Genomic DNA, 15,718 nt, shown 5'->3' on the forward strand with positions numbered 1-15,718 from the left:
ATGGTTTTATGGAGAATATTCATACTTCAATAAGCACACATATCAGAGAAATGAATACCACCAAGAACAAGTCATACAGTACTGCTCAGTGTCAACTTTTAATATAAAGGGAAGTCTTTGCGTCTCTTGTCCTTCAGAATTCTTCAAATGTGTGGAACAAAGAAAGTAGTATTAACTAATATTGCAACAAAGAGGAAAGGACTTCATGATGTCCCCATGTATCTTAAATATAGTAGTTGTAGAAATGTATGTAATCTCAATTGCGAAGAGCTCCCTTATCCTCCAGAGATTTGCGTGACCCTTCCTTAGCGAGTTCGTCTGCAGCTTCGTTCCCGGGGATGCCTACATGTCCTCGAACGTGAACCTGGTAGGCAGAGGTCAAATACAAAAAATATTTCAAACCATTATCAAACATGCAGTCTCTATCATTTAAGCCGAAAGAAAGCTGAGACCTAATAAACCCATGGCATACAATAATCTGTGAAGTTAAAAGTGAATGTTTAAAAAATGACATGAACACCTACAACCATATGCTAAGAACATGCTAACTGATAGTCATTATTCTAGGTATATTGCTTCCAATGTCTACTGCCTGGTGTTGACTGATTTGAGATAAGACCTCAAGAAGTTAAAAGACTCTGTTGTACATCTGATGAACAATATGCTAAATTTGGGAATGCCACATGTTCCCAGCTTACCCACTGCACATCTATTCCCTCCAATGCTGAGTCCAGGTTCTGGAAGTCTTCCTTGTTCTGGACAGGTTTCCCTGTGGACAACTTCCAGCCATTTTTCTTCCAGCCGTGAATCCATTTTGTTATACCTGTGAACGTGCACCGTATACATGAACATATCAAATTACAGAATTAGAAAAATAGAGACAATCTAAACGTCCAACTGTGAGGTTATTTGAAAACAAGCAGAATTCTAATTCATCAGTGTAGGCTGTTGAATGAGGAAAACAAAAAAGGAGACTCACCATTGATGAGGAACTGGCTGTCTGTGTGCAGACTGATCTTTGCCAGGCCCATCTCTTTAGCAGACTCAATGGCATGACGTGCAGCCTTTGGGAACAATGAAATGACATTTCAGAACAAGCATATGGTGGATCATTGCAAGACATTAACTATAAATAACTTAAATCAACAGAAACTATTGAACAGGTAAGACATACATGTACTGGACAGGCAAGGAGGACTGGTGCAGTATATTGTAACTACTAACAAGAAAAGCAGAAAATAACAGGTCTTACATGGATCTCTGCTCTGTTGTTTGTTTGTCTTCCGGGTAATTTGGCACTAGTATTTCTAAGTTAAAGGACAAAAACAGAAGTTTATCAGCATTAACTCAATAAGGACCATAAAACTGGTCCTGGACCAAAAAATCAGACTAATATATTACAGCATCATTAACAACCATAGAAAACATTTTTTTACATCTTGTTACATTCATGTATTATGATTATAAACAGCAAACGTACCAACATCCACATGTCTACACTTGGCAAGTTCAAGTTAATGTGTCTACAACTCTGTTATTACCCTGGTTGGTCACAATGAAAAACACATATAATAACCTACCTTTCGTGCCCAGGTCCCCAGTAGACACCTATTCCTGCCCTAGCACCATGGAAGCCGTTATCTGTGCAGCAACCATCTGTGTACACCACCGCCGCACCATCTACACAGGGCAAAGCAAGAACATTAACTGGAAATTATTTCTAAAAATTTATATTATCATATGTTGTACTATCATTTGTCTGATGATGACGTCGTTTGTCTCACTTTTTAAACTTCCCAATCTGAACAAAACTGTTGGAATAGTTTGAACCAAGGAGGTTTTACACTAAAAACTGTATCATTGTGGTAAGAAATCTGACAAATATGCAAATGAAGTCCATGTAAATGTATAGTTAAGGTTATCTTACAGTGGTTTCTTTGATGGAATTTTATATTGTCAGATATATCTTTATTGTGACCCTGACAAAAATACCTTGATATGTGAAGCCACTGATGCTCTCTCTTGTGTTGAAATTGGAGTCCAACAATTTTGTTCTCTTTGCACTCTGGTGTTCAATGTTAATGGCAGCTGCTTGTACAGAGGCAGCGGGTGACAGTGACCTCTTCCGCATGTACGGTGAAGGTCTTGCCTGGTAGCCTGGAAAGACAACATGAAAACTAGAGTTAAGTATTTGTGCTACATATACTTCAGGTTTGCTATGTTAGTTTAGCGATTACGGGCTCTTTTTATAAATATGAATTGGTATTGTTTTTCTTTTTATTTGAGCTGAACGTGTGATAGTTGTGTGCCGATTTGTTAAAAAAAGAGAGAATGCTAGCAACCCCAAAAAACACCCCTCCCAATAAAATGGTATGGTGACCCTGTGACGTCACAATTCAAGATGGCGGCCACCACACATGCCAACGGATCCAACAAAGGTTTTGCTACGCAAACCTGTAAATATGATGTCAATGTAAGATTTAGACAATGTTGGAAGTGCATTATTCTGTTGCCATGGCTATTGACTGTGACAGAAACATCCTGTCAATAGTGAAAAAATTCTTATCTGTCAATAGCTTCGGCCTCATTCTAATTTTAATTTCATTTTCTGCTCATTTCTTAACATGGTAAGTAGAAACATCTTTATATACACTCATCACATCCTTTTCACCTTTACCTGAAGGCCTGCTTGTGTAGGAAGATGGAGAAGGTCTTTGCGTGGATGGCGAAGCCTGGTAGCCTACCAAAATAACACGAAGAACATGATGTCAATGTAAGATTAAAACGATGACATGTTTGAAGTGCATTCTTCAATCGTCATGTCTATTACAGGAACAATAATCAAAACTTGTTATTGACAGGATCCTGTCAATAGCCTCTGCCTTATCACCTTCACGAAGAAGGTTATGTTTTCGGAGACGTTCCGGTGTTTGTTAAAACCATAACTCGAGAATGCCTGGATGGATACTTGGTATATGGGTGGGTCTTGTTTTAATTTTTATTTCATTTTCAGGTCTTAAGAGTAGAGTAGACTTAACAGTCAGGTAGGATATTCTTCCAGTTTAACATGGTAAGTTGAATCATTCTTTTTAAATATTAAATCCTCACATATTCTTTTATCATATAATTACCTGAACGCCTGGCTGTGTATGAAGATGGAGAAGGTCCGGGGGCATGTCTGTAAGTGGATGTTGAAGGAGGCGATGCTGATACAAATTGCCAGGCTTCCTCCTGGGTTTTGAACTTCTTGAACTTTGCATTGGAGAACTTGTTTACCTGGTTCTGACACTCATCCCTATAGTGAAGAAAGGGTAAAAAAATTGTGCATATTGGATTGATTGTGACACATGGACCTCAAATTATGAAAACATCTAATGGGGGGTCACATAACTTCAAACGTAAATTCATGAGTTTGACATCGCATTGCACCAGTGTCGGCTGTCTGAAAAGTGTTGCGTTTTGACGAATGATAAATTGGAGTGGCCGTGTTTAAGGATTTTCCGTTGTCGAGCTGATGTTACATCGTCCATGCACGATTCACACTATAATTTCTGACGGTAAAACCAGAAAAAATTTGTTGTTATGAATATATAGCGTTCCAGAACCTCCTTGCTTAAACTGTAAATGTTTACGTTTTTGCAGTGGTTCAATGTTCACGTTTTTCAGTGACCATAAACTAAAAACTACTACAAAAATGCTCATTCAGTCTTCTGTGCGCGTCTTCTGTCAATAACAGCAAACACTCCATTTTCTTCCTACCGCGAAATTAAATTCATTTACAGTACATTATAACAAGGAGGTATTATATAACGTTACCTCCTTGATTATAATATACAATTTTTGTTTGTTTGTTCTAAAAGGCCCTTCTCAATTTTTACACTCAAAACATAATTACTCGGTACCCTAGACCCAGACCTTTGTTTTTATGATATGTAGATGAAGTACATGCTTTGGAGCAAAAACCAGAGCTAAAACACAATTAAAGATCACAGCACAGGATTTTTGGTAACATGTTACGTCATAAGATGCCCTTCGAGTGTTGCCCTCATGGCCCCGGTACCTACCATGTCCGGTAAACACCCGGGTTCCGCCCGTTTCTGACAGCATAGAAAGCCTGCGAACCTGACATTTGGTCCCTAAAGATTGCCGTTCCTATTCTCAGAAGCAAATTGAACATATCACGTGGCAATGACGACAAAAACAGTGGAGAAATCTCCCACAAAAATCGCCGTCGATGATGTTTCCGCCATGACAGACACAAAGTGCCGTGAACGAAAGGTGAAAGTTCAACAAGAAATTACATATTGTACTGTATTAAAAGTATATCATATATTTCAATCTTTGAGAAATAAAAGTTTTTTTGATTAACATTATTGTTAACAAAATTTAACAGTTTGTTTTTTTTGCAACCGAGGGAATACCCACAATGCCATGCGGAAAATCTGCCTTTCTGGCCGCCATTACTGGTAAGGTGCAAGATCCTGAGTATTCCTCTTCGAAATATGGATTATTTCTTGTGTTAGAAGATGTTTTGTTGAAGACAAGTAAACTATTTTGAATAACCTGGGTGTGATGCTTTCGATTGTAGTATTAGTAAGTTCGGATGGAACTGCTGTATTGAGTAGTGAGTGTTTGATATATGCTATACTATTTTGAAGTAGAGACTTCCATGCGTCGATTTAATTCATCATACTGTAATATGATAAACGCAAGATAAGAGATTAGGGTGAATTTGCCTGCACTGTTGCATATCTGCTCATTTGATATTTCAACTCTAGGTAGATTTTACAATTTCTGGACCTATGTTGTCAAGTAAGAAACGATCGTAAGTTCGTGACATAATTTATATAGAAACTCAAGCACAGTGCCCACTGGAAACCAGGCAAAGTCCCTGACATGGGACGTCTAAAGGAACATGTGTTGAAAGAAGTCCTCCGTTGGTTTGCAATGTGTTGGAGGCTAAGTATGCCTTTGGATGTCAAATGAAAAAAATTATATTGCAATATAAGCTTTAATAGAATTGATATGATACTTATGAAGAAATTAAACTTGACATCAAGTGTCCCCCATTACTGTCATATAAAGCAGAGTCATATGTAGCAAGTTCTTTTAGGTAAGGTTTTCAATGCAATATAACAAGTATTATTTTGCTGTATTGAATTGTAGACTAGCCATGGCGATGTTCAGCGCCAGTGCGAAGATCATCAAGCCAGCAGGCGAGAAGCCTGATGAGTTTGAGGCCTCCATCTCGCAGGTTTGTTGACATATGATTTAAATGATAGCATGTACATTTTTATGGAATATATGTGTGATGTTGGTAATGTCAGCGATATTGTATTTAAGCAGATCTATGTATAACGATCAAGCAAAGATGGCGGTAAATGATATTAAATGTGTAAATTACAAAGTGGAATTGTAAGCGTTGCATGCTTGCCCTATTGGAACCAGAATATGACATTAACTATTGCACTAATAAAGTATAAGTTATTATCTATAGTAATATTGTATCACAGTTCTGTGCATCCTGATAGTTGCCTCCATCTGTGATGATGATAGGTGGTTTCGGGGTGCATAGAATAGGTAACGGTGCAGGTTACACCTAGCATCTTTCTGTACTTATTGAAAAATGCTCCATAAAACCTGCCACACTACATATTTGATTGAATGAACTGTTATCATAATGCTTAATATTAGCATTAACTGAATGAACAATGCTTAAGCTTGTTTTGTCAGCATGACAGACCTGACCTATTTCTTCACTGCAGGCTCTTCTTGAGCTGGAGATGAACTCTGACCTGAAGGCACAGCTCAGAGAACTGAACATCACAGCTGCAAAGGTAGGTGCAAATCTGCAGCAACTTACCTTTAAAAAAAGATGGCCATATCTGCTATCCACTGCCAAGATGAATCACAGTTAGGTTTATGTTGGCAGTATAAAAGGATCCTTCTGAGATGCTGCAAAAAGATCTCCTTAGCTGACAGTATCATGTTAGCTAAGGCTACACTGCAGCTAAATTGACTGTTTCATATTACAGCATCACACAGACATTTATTGTGCATTGTGTCGGAGTGAAACTACACCTACAAACTGACAACCTAAGATCATGCATCACCAAGAAAGTAATTTATACTACAGCTTTCAAATCTCAAACAAGCAAACAAAAACTACTCCATTTTATGGAATGATGTCTCTGAAGTATAACCTGTTGTTGGTAGAAATCCTTTTGTTTACTGACCACCTGTGTTGTTGTACACAGGAGGTTGAAGTTGGATCCAGCAGGAAGGCCATCATCATCTTTGTGCCGGTGCCGCAGCTGAAGGCCTTCCAGAAGGTGCAGGTGCGCCTTGTCCGGGAACTGGAGAAGAAGTTCAGTGGCAAACATGTTGTCTTCATTGCACAGGTAGGTGTTCTGTGTGATGAAATTTGTTTCTCTTTGAAAAATGATGTACAGTGAAATACAGCTGTTTTGCGATCAAAAATTGAATTACATTGTTTTGCATTGTATTTTTAGGTTACAAATTTATGGAATAAACCCTCTGATGTTGTCACTATGCTGCAAAAAAGATCTCCTTAGCTGACAGTATCATGTTAGCTAAGGCTACACTGCAGCTAAATTGACTGTTTCATATTACAGCATCGCACAGACATTTATTGTGCATTGTGTCGGAGTGAAACTACATGTACAACAAACATTGATGAATGATGACCTTTTGAAGACAGTGATATCCAGTCAGATGATAAGTCTTAGACTCCCTATTACTAGAAGAAATACTAACTGTAAAACTAAAAAATGTTTCCAATCTCTGTTCCAAGTTTTGTTAAACCATTTTTAGAGTACATGCCAGTAGGATTGATGATAACCTTGTTCTCTTCACAGAGGCGCATTTTGCCAAAGCCCACGAGAAAGACAAGGACAAAGAACAAGCAGAAGCGCCCTCGCAGGTTAGGCTCGACTCATTAGTCATTGTGTATGTAGATGGTAGTCAGCCTAATGAACCTTTCCCCGTTAGATGCTGAAAGGGCTGTTATTGTAAGCAATTTTTGGACAGCTTATTGAAAGTACATAGACTGATTGTTGACCATTGCAACTAAAGTTGTAAAGCATATTCCTACAAGTTTGATCTGGTATGTTGGTTTGTTACACTGGTACATTTATTGCTGGTTCAGGTATTTTTGTAGTTCACAGGGTTATAAAATAAGCCTTCTGAGATGCTGCAAAAAAGATCTCCTTAGCTGACAGTATCATGTTAGCTAAGGCTACACTGCAGCTAAATTGACTGTTTCATATTACAGCATCGCACAGACATCTATTGTGCATTGTGTCGGAGTGAAACTACACATACAACCCTTTTTTGTATGTAATGTGCGTAGGAGATATAAAAGAAATTGAGTGTTAAAAAAATGATTTTGTTCTCCTCAGCCGCACTCTGACGTCTGTGCATGACAACATACTTGAGGACCTGGTGTTCCCTAGCGAGATTGTCGGGAAGCGCATCAGGATTAAGCTGGACGGAGCCCGTTTCACCAAGGTGCACCTCGACAAGGCCCAGCAGAACAATGTCGAACACAAGGTGAGAATGGTTAAGATTTGTCACTGTGGGTCTACCTAGAAGGGGCACAACGAGGTCACAGTGATGTATTGGCCTAGCCTTACATTGAAGTCATATTGCTAGAGAGGTTGCAATGAATATGACTCTATGCAGATTTTGTTACGCGTAACGCGTTCCCACTTTAGCCTAGATTGCTAGTAGTATTTATTATAAGCTGTAACCATTTAATTGCAAGGTAATTAAGTCTTAACTTGTAGGCTGCCGACGATCTTCCTGGCTAGCTGTGTGCTTACTAGGACAGGCAAGTGCAGCTATATTGGACTGTTTCACATTTGAACAGTGCATATGTATTTTTTGTGCACTGTTCTTACATGAAACAACACAAAAAACTAGACTAAAAATATCTAACACTGGGTTCTGCATTTACTTAACATTTAACTGCCTCGCATATTACATACAGTAGAAACCGCTTATTTGCAATGCCTATTTGTCAGCGCAATTTTCCCGATTACCCGGCTTTGCCGATTATGAGGTGTTAGCTCAAACTGACCCGATTGAATCGGGCCGGGGGGGGGGGGGGGACAGTGGACAGTAAATCGAACGCAATGACACAAAAATACAAACACGGCCATATTTAACCAATAATAACGGCGAATTTTATTTAGATCAGTACATTTACTTGTAACATTTATAATTTGCAACAATAGCGTTGTTGTGGGTACGATTTCCCGACGTAGATTGTTGTTTTCTACCGACTCGATGAATGATGCGATGCACTAAATATTTGAGCTATCGACTCTAACTCTACTCGGACGCTCGGACAAAACAAAGAAATAAACACTGCTATCTGCGCACAACACAAGCTGACAGATAAATGTACAATTATCAACCTTTTGATATTCTTACACTACAAAAGTAAAGCAAAAATAAAGTTGGGTACAAATGATACACGCTTGTAGACATGAAAATCGACGACAACACTTAGACAAAGGATCACCTTGTTGTTGTCTTCATTTTCAACAAAAAATTAGCTACCACATGGAAATGATCGTAACTCATGCAACAATAAACAGTTGATTGCCATATCTACGAGATTTTAGCTTACGATGTCCATAGAAAACATAGAAATTTTGCAACATTCGACGAGCATATTTCACAAAATTGTCCTCGGTAAAAAAAAGATGGCGGACGTAGCGTGGGTAGCAATATCCCATCATTCAATGCGGTAGGTCAATAGCGCTACATTCACTTCCGGGTTTAGACGCATGGCGATAACAAACGTGTCGCACGGTCGAAACGAACGCAAGAATAATGAGAGAGAACACAGGTACAGACGTGTTTTTATTGAGTAAAAATTTGTTGTCTGAGAAATTAAATGTTCTTTGAAGAAACATGAAGGCAAAAGAAGACGAAGGCATAAGCTGCCGCCTTTGACGGCTGTGAACCTACACGCGCCTCTCTGTATGCAGTGCCGATGTGCACCCGATCTGCCCGGCCGCTCCATCAACGTAAACTTCAGAAGAAACCGCCCTCTTTTGCGACTCAAAACAGACAAGTTCGTTCCTTTTAGCGATCTTATATCTTTATTCAAGAATTTGTCGGCTCATTCCTGCCGTTTTTGGTGATTTGTTTGGCATATTTTCGGTTCAATATGTGCTGCAACTTGACAATTTTTTTGCCGATTAGCCGATTTTTTCGATCATAGGCTTTGCGTATATGGGGTCCGATAAACAATGGTGTTAATGGGAAACGGTTTGGGATTTCAGAATCCTTTGCAATTGGCCAGTTTGGCCGGTTTTTGCTAAAAAGCGTATTGCAATTAACTGGTTTCTACTGTACTAGCTCAGGTGTAAGTTACTGTCTTCAACAACTTTTTTCTTGTTTAATTTCCAGGTGGAGACCTACAGTGCAGTGTACAAGAAGCTGACTGGCAAAGATGTGACATTTGAATTCCCTGAGTACCAGCTGTTCTAAAATGGGCAGAAAAATATACTGAAAACCTATCCTGAACATTGTGTGGTGTGTTTTCTTGTTGATGGTGTTTGAATAGATACCTAAGCATATATAAGTTACCTAATCCTGGCTCATGACCACCAGAGGTGGAGAACCTTTGTGGACAGACTGCCATTATGGCTATTCGCTATGGGACTGAGTGAGTGAATCCCAAATTAACTCATCCTACTACTGTGGAGTAAGTGTAGTACTGCTAGAAGAGCAGTGGCCTAAACCAAGACATAAATCAGTAAGGGCTTAACATTTGCAAACTGCCTAACTCTGCAACCAATAGGAAGTGGGGTGCAAACTTGCTACTTCAGTGTGCTAACAGTAAACTGTTCTACAGTTGATAAAGCTACCTCCTATGTCAATCTACACAGACAGCCCAAAACTTTTTAAACTCTTCATATATATCTTTGTCAAAATTTTGCGGTTCTTAATTATGACAGCCAGTTTAGAGTACTTAAAACTCTTCAGCTACTATGACTAGTTTGACATAAGAAATTCTAGAGTGCTCTGGCTTTAGTGTACTCCGAGTGTGCTCCAGTCTACTAAGTATTCTCGGAGGAACTACAGAACTGACTGTTAAGATGACAAACAACACGCAACAAACGAAGATGACAAATTCGTAAAAATCCTTTAATAGGCCACACTACATACAGTCTACAAGCACAAGACGACACATACATATTTAGACAATGGTTTGTATTGGAATCATGGCACTAGTCCCTTACCACACTACCACGCTAGTATTATCCATATTATCCATATTCTTTGACCAGATTACAATACTATTTATATACTGGTCAATGATTAAGATAGATGAAGATAAGCTAGAAGAAAATACTTCTGATGCTAAAAACATTGTTACCTAAATACTTTATGTGAAAAATAACAATAAAAAAGGAACAATTATCCCAGACTGTCACATTGCATGATCTACAATGGCGGAGAAACTGGAGTTTAAAAATATGTTCTTGGTCGTATTTCAGGCTACGTTACAGGGTCCCCTTTTCCGTTTGCTGTGGCACTTCCTTCAGGAGATGATCTGTGACAATATGACAAAAATATCCACCAGTACTTCATAGGGATATGACAATAGCCACCCTGCAATTATATTGAGGACATTCACTTAAACACTAATCTATCATAATGTTAAATACAAATCACCACAGTTGCAACAACTTCTTGAAAGGACAGCTAAGGTCGTACTTACTGATTTGACAGTGGACTTGATGAAGTCTTTCCTGTCTGTCAAGTCGAACTCTGGATATTTCTCGTACACCTGGAAACAATGGTATGTATACAGCTTATTTCAAAGTCGGAGTTTTGTCCTATTGATATCTATAGGTATCCTATTGAAATTTGAAGTCCAGAGCAAACCAAACATACAAGCCCTCAGAACAAGACTCAAAATTTATTTTAGTGCCCAGGAAATACTTACTGGTGAAGAGATAGGGTGCCAGAAAATAATCCATACAGATACATGAAGCACAAAGAAATACATCCAAGCTAAAATTTGTTCCATATGAGGATCTGACTTTCTTTGGGCGACCAAAGTTGTAACTGTGAGTGACTATATAGATGATAGCAATTAGGGTTATCTTAGTGCACTGCCTTTTTATTCTGGGCTCTTCCCAAGTATCACAACCCCTCTGACACACCTGCTTGCAGACAGACTTCATGGTAATTTCCTCCAAGTTGGCTCCCTCCAGTATCTTCTTCACAACATCTTTCAGCTCAGCATTCTGAAGCAGAAAAAAATAGAGGATGGAACTGTTGGGCAGATGTTACCAGTGACTGCCTCTCATAGGAAATCATTCTATACTTCTACTTTGTATTATGTTTACAAATTCTTGCCATACTTTGTACCATGTACAATTGCCGTGCAATGAAGTTCTTCTGTTAAAATACACTACAACAAGGCTTCATAATAGTACTACGGTAACCCAAATTTCAATCTCAAAAATTCTGCTGCACCTAAAAGTCAGAAGGGCGTGTTTTATAAAAACTGGAAAGAAAATAAGGAGAATTTTCAAGGAAAAGAAGGATTTTCAAGGGTTTTAGTAGGGACTATGAACGTGTTCCCATTTTGAGCCCGCCACTGTGGGGTCTACCCTGTTCTGGTCCCTCATGTATTAAGGGGCGCACAGCTATATTCAGAGAAGCTGGCATCACATTTGATGAGATGATAGAATGTGCTTTGTGATGCAACACATGGAATTCATTGTTCAGAGTTTAACTACTAGTAATTGCCATATGTGTATCATCATTCCTACATGTCAGCCCAAATCAATGAGACTAAATGTTATGTCTGTTCTACTGACTACTGAATTACTCAGTGCAGCTTGCACAAGTTTAGAAGAAAGGATCTATATCCTTGATGCCATGGCATATTCAAAAAGTCAATGCTTCAGATGTTCAATGAAGAGGAAATGTCTCACCGTGGGAGGTTTCTTGATTTTCTTGGCCAAGGGTTCATCATCAGACTCGTCATCTGAACTGACTTCCACAGCTGCAATGTGAAATGAAGCAATGGTGACTTTAGGTACATGGTCAGCTTTAGCTGTGTATATTCTAAACCATCCTTACTTTTCATTCTTAAAAACTCTCAAGCCCTTTCAATTTATCTAACCTTGATTGTGATTTTACATGAGAACTTACCACACACTTCAATTCTGCATATACTGGTACCCTCTTTGAAGAATATATTTCTTATTTTGATCACTAAAGGCAATATATCTGCTTTTGTCTGGCTTATTTGTCTCAGGCACTTCTAGAGGAATTGCCCAAGAAGGACCTGGGGTTTGCTGCATCTAAACGGTTGTGCTCCACAAACCTGGTTTCTTCTTGGGCGTTGGTTTCTGCATTTTCACCTTCAGCTGTTTCTTTGGTGTCTTCTTGGGGGTCTTTTTAGGAGCCTTCTTGGGGCCATCTGCCTTTCTTTTCTTGGGCTGCGTAATGGAAACATTGTCTTTAAGTCCCATAGAGGATAATGTAACACACATGAACTTATTAGTGAGACAAGACACAACCAATTTAGTTTGTAGTCATCAGACTTTAGAAAGTTATGCATGTGTAGTAACATGAAGAGTGAGACAGCTTTTCATCATTATAAATCATGCGGTTGTTCACATATTCCTTATTTATTTTTATAAAACTCATTCAAACCCATCAATACTACCTTCTCTTCTTCCTCCTCCTCCTCCTCCTTCTCATCATCACTTGAATCATCGTCATTCTCCACTTCCTCTTCAGATTTTGCTTCCTGTTTTCTCCTCTTCTTCTTCCCACCTTCCTTTTTGTCAGCCTTGCCCTCTCCTTTCTTCTTTCTGCCTCTTTTCTTCTTGGGCTGTGGGATGGCCTATACAACAGGACAATTGTAAAATAAATCCTAATTTTGAGACTCTGAGAAAGTAAAGCATTTGTAACTCAGCTGTATATATCAACACATTTCCAGTACAGAAAATTAGATGCCAGACCAACCTTTCCAGATGACACTGGTTCCATCAGAAATTCCATGAGCTTCTCCACCAACTCATCCCTGTTTCCTTTCTTCTCGATGTCTAACGTGTCACAGAAGTACTTCAGGGCTGCAACAGTGTACCTGATCAGGGAAACAATGAAAAGTCAGGTACAGTATCTATCTAACTATATATACATCAAATAGACCAAATCTTAGTATGTATGTATCCACCTACAATGTGAGTAATGAGGTTGTGAAGTATGCCGAGTTGTGTGGAAAAATTGTTCATCATTGATATAGACTGAAATTAGAGAAACCTCAAAATCTGTTCCTTCTTCTTCTCATATTCCTTGGAATCCTTCTCGAAGTCAAAGCCGCTGAACTGACGTATGTGTCTCTTGACAACAGTTGCCTGTAATAGAACATGTACGCAAATCAGAAAACCTTAAAATCTAAATTTGTCAAGAAGGAATAGAAAGCTGTGGAATCTACGGGAAAGTCAAGAAACATATTTCTTTTTTCTATAGACACGTAACATACTAGAATTCCCATATTCAAGGTTACCTTTGAGTCTTAAGCTATGAAGTGTATCTAAAGGAGCAAACAGAGAACTGGAAGACTAAATCTACTCACTGATCCTCCCTTGTTAAACAAAATTCTGTGCAGAGGCTTCAGGTCCTCCGACTTGTTCCGCTGTAGCTGCCATTCAACTGTACACAACAAACAGGACACAAGGTCAACCTCATTGATAGACAACTCAAAGTTTCAAACTCTGCAGCAGAAGAAATGCAAATGTATGCTTAAAAATGATGTTTACTTACATAATTGGCAATATGCTTAACTTTGTTAGCCTCCTACCTCCGACTCACTGATATGCTGCTTTTGATATTATTTCATTTTCAAAATGTGCAAGAAACTGTAGAAGTGACCTACCTCTTTCAATCTCACCAAGTTTGGTTCCCTTGCCCTTGGAAGAAATAAGAAAAAGAGATGTAAGCCTATTAGGCCTTGAGTTTGTATGACATCTTGTGTGTGGACATGTGGGTTGCAGTGCTCAACAGAATGTTCTCCTACATGATCAACATGGTTATAACATCTTTTCCATTTTTTCCTCTGAAGTCCTTACAAATCAACATCCCTTCTGAGCCTTAAGGCCATTGGTAGCAAACGGGGTATGGGGTATATTTCCTGCCAACCTCTGGAATCTTGAACTCTTCCTTGGGAGTAGTGGTGACCTCCACCTCAAGTCGTTCTGTTTTCTTCCGTTGTCTCTTCCCTTCCACCACAGGGTCCTTCTCTAAAAGGCCAACTGATAACAAGAAAACAAAGTCGCATTTATCTAGATCTAGGGATCTTGATTTTCTCATACTTATCCATCTAAAGTTTCGCACCAAATTTGTATTGACCATTCGGTTAGGAGAGGGTGCAGGAGCACTTTGTGAAAAAACCTATTCATTTAAACATTTAGAAATGTCCTCTTCTCTTTAAGTGTTTCTGTTTGTAATCAAACTTACCTAACTCCTCATCACTACTTTCTTCATCATCCTCATCTTCATCCTCTTTCTTGGGAGTTTCCTTCTTGGGAGTTTCCTTCTTGGGTGTTTCTTTCTTGGGTGTTTCTTTCTTGGGTGTTTCTTTCTTGGGTGTTTCTTTCTTGGGTGTTGCTGCCTTCTGCGGACTCTTCTGAGGACTTGCTGTTGGCGTTGTTTCCTGTATGAACATATGTAATTCAAATTAATTCACAAGTCACTAATTCATATCCAACGCATTTCAACAGAACTATGGTGGTGGAAAATAAAAGATGCATCATTTTCATATGCTACAATTTCATCTCTCAAACTGACGAAGTCCGTCCATCATATTCGATGATGAAGCCACTGAACTCTTCAGTTGCCTATCTGAAAGAAAGATAGGAGATAGAAAGGGGTGTTTATTATGTCCAAGAGCACACCAGGTAATAACGCCCCCTATCGATAAGCCCGTCATTTGCAAGCTCTTTAGCAGTTGGGGTAACGCCTGCATATCTTTTGTCCACAAATCTGCATCTACGACCTGGGAGTATTTATCCTATAAGGCAGATGTGGAACTAAAATATATATGTCGACAACCAGGTATATTTGCTAATAGATAGTCGACTTATCATATAAGCACGGCTCGGTATGAAGTTTATAAAGCTAATTCGCGTCCCTAGCCATGTTCATGTATCAATCATGTCGATTTGTCACAATATTTTGTGGCGAAAAAATAACGATTTTGTGGCCAACAAAGTTGCGACACTAAAGGCGACAGCTACTTCATTTTAAAAACACATTCACTAATTTCATATCATTACTGTTATCGATATCAGAAAGAAACTGGCGTCATTTTTGATGCCTCAATGAACAATAGCTTTTGTTAGACGGTGCCCAAGCGTGCGTTTCATGTGCAGGTTGTAGCGCATGCAGGTATGGTGAGCACATTTGAATGAGAAAATAATGACCAACTGAGGACGTAACTCAGCGAATATGAGCTGGTTCTAATCTAGAACTACATGACAATTAGAAGACAAGAAAGTTTCGTCTAAATTCACCTCAGTTGGAGAGTCAGAGGACCCGTTTTCGCTCTGCTCAGACATCGCGTTCACACCTTCCAGATTACAAAGATGGCGGCCACAAAAATGGCGGGAAATGAAGCTAAAACTGACCAATCATAGCCCCTCCTACAAAT

The 15,718-nt window shown here is 39.0% G+C and overlaps 3 protein-coding genes across 4 annotated transcripts; 1 reads left to right on the forward strand and 2 right to left on the reverse strand.

Annotated features, from left to right (window-relative positions):
• Positions 1–79: 79 nt before the first annotated feature.
• LOC136426880 (ribonuclease H1-like) lies at positions 80–4,276 on the reverse strand. Its single transcript, XM_066415601.1, has 9 exons — positions 4,065–4,276; positions 3,132–3,295; positions 2,678–2,740; positions 1,993–2,157; positions 1,581–1,680; positions 1,253–1,307; positions 980–1,064; positions 699–823; positions 80–364 (listed from the first exon to the last, which is right to left on the reverse strand). The coding sequence occupies exons 1-9, from the start codon at positions 4,175–4,177 to the stop codon at positions 257–259; spliced, it is 978 nt and encodes a 325-aa protein (XP_066271698.1). The 5' UTR covers positions 4,178–4,276; the 3' UTR covers positions 80–256.
• A 165-nt stretch (positions 4,277–4,441) lies between these two features.
• LOC136427659 (small ribosomal subunit protein eS7) lies at positions 4,442–9,561 on the forward strand. 2 transcript variants are annotated; one of them, XM_066416704.1, is made up of 7 exons: positions 4,442–4,466; positions 5,167–5,254; positions 5,766–5,837; positions 6,258–6,401; positions 6,879–6,943; positions 7,422–7,572; positions 9,445–9,561. In XM_066416704.1, the coding sequence occupies exons 2-7, from the start codon at positions 5,174–5,176 to the stop codon at positions 9,523–9,525; spliced, it is 594 nt and encodes a 197-aa protein (XP_066272801.1). In that variant the 5' UTR covers positions 4,442–4,466; positions 5,167–5,173; the 3' UTR covers positions 9,526–9,561. The 2 variants fall into 2 exon arrangements, with proteins under 2 accessions (XP_066272801.1, XP_066272802.1); XM_066416705.1 differs by having other exon boundaries at positions 4,461–4,593.
• A 603-nt stretch (positions 9,562–10,164) lies between these two features.
• LOC136427657 (protein DEK-like) lies at positions 10,165–15,697 on the reverse strand. The gene is made up of 13 exons (XM_066416702.1): positions 15,582–15,697; positions 14,527–14,722; positions 14,209–14,321; positions 13,946–13,979; positions 13,646–13,722; positions 13,330–13,424; positions 13,033–13,153; positions 12,731–12,910; positions 12,386–12,500; positions 11,991–12,061; positions 11,211–11,294; positions 10,763–10,831; positions 10,165–10,594 (listed from the first exon to the last, which is right to left on the reverse strand). The coding sequence occupies exons 1-13, from the start codon at positions 15,624–15,626 to the stop codon at positions 10,583–10,585; spliced, it is 1,212 nt and encodes a 403-aa protein (XP_066272799.1). The 5' UTR covers positions 15,627–15,697; the 3' UTR covers positions 10,165–10,582.
• Positions 15,698–15,718: the final 21 nt, after the last annotated feature.

The sequence above is a fragment of the Branchiostoma lanceolatum genome, chromosome 2 (genome assembly GCF_035083965.1).
Source record: "Branchiostoma lanceolatum isolate klBraLanc5 chromosome 2, klBraLanc5.hap2, whole genome shotgun sequence".
Taxonomy (NCBI): domain Eukaryota; kingdom Metazoa; phylum Chordata; class Leptocardii; order Amphioxiformes; family Branchiostomatidae; genus Branchiostoma; species Branchiostoma lanceolatum.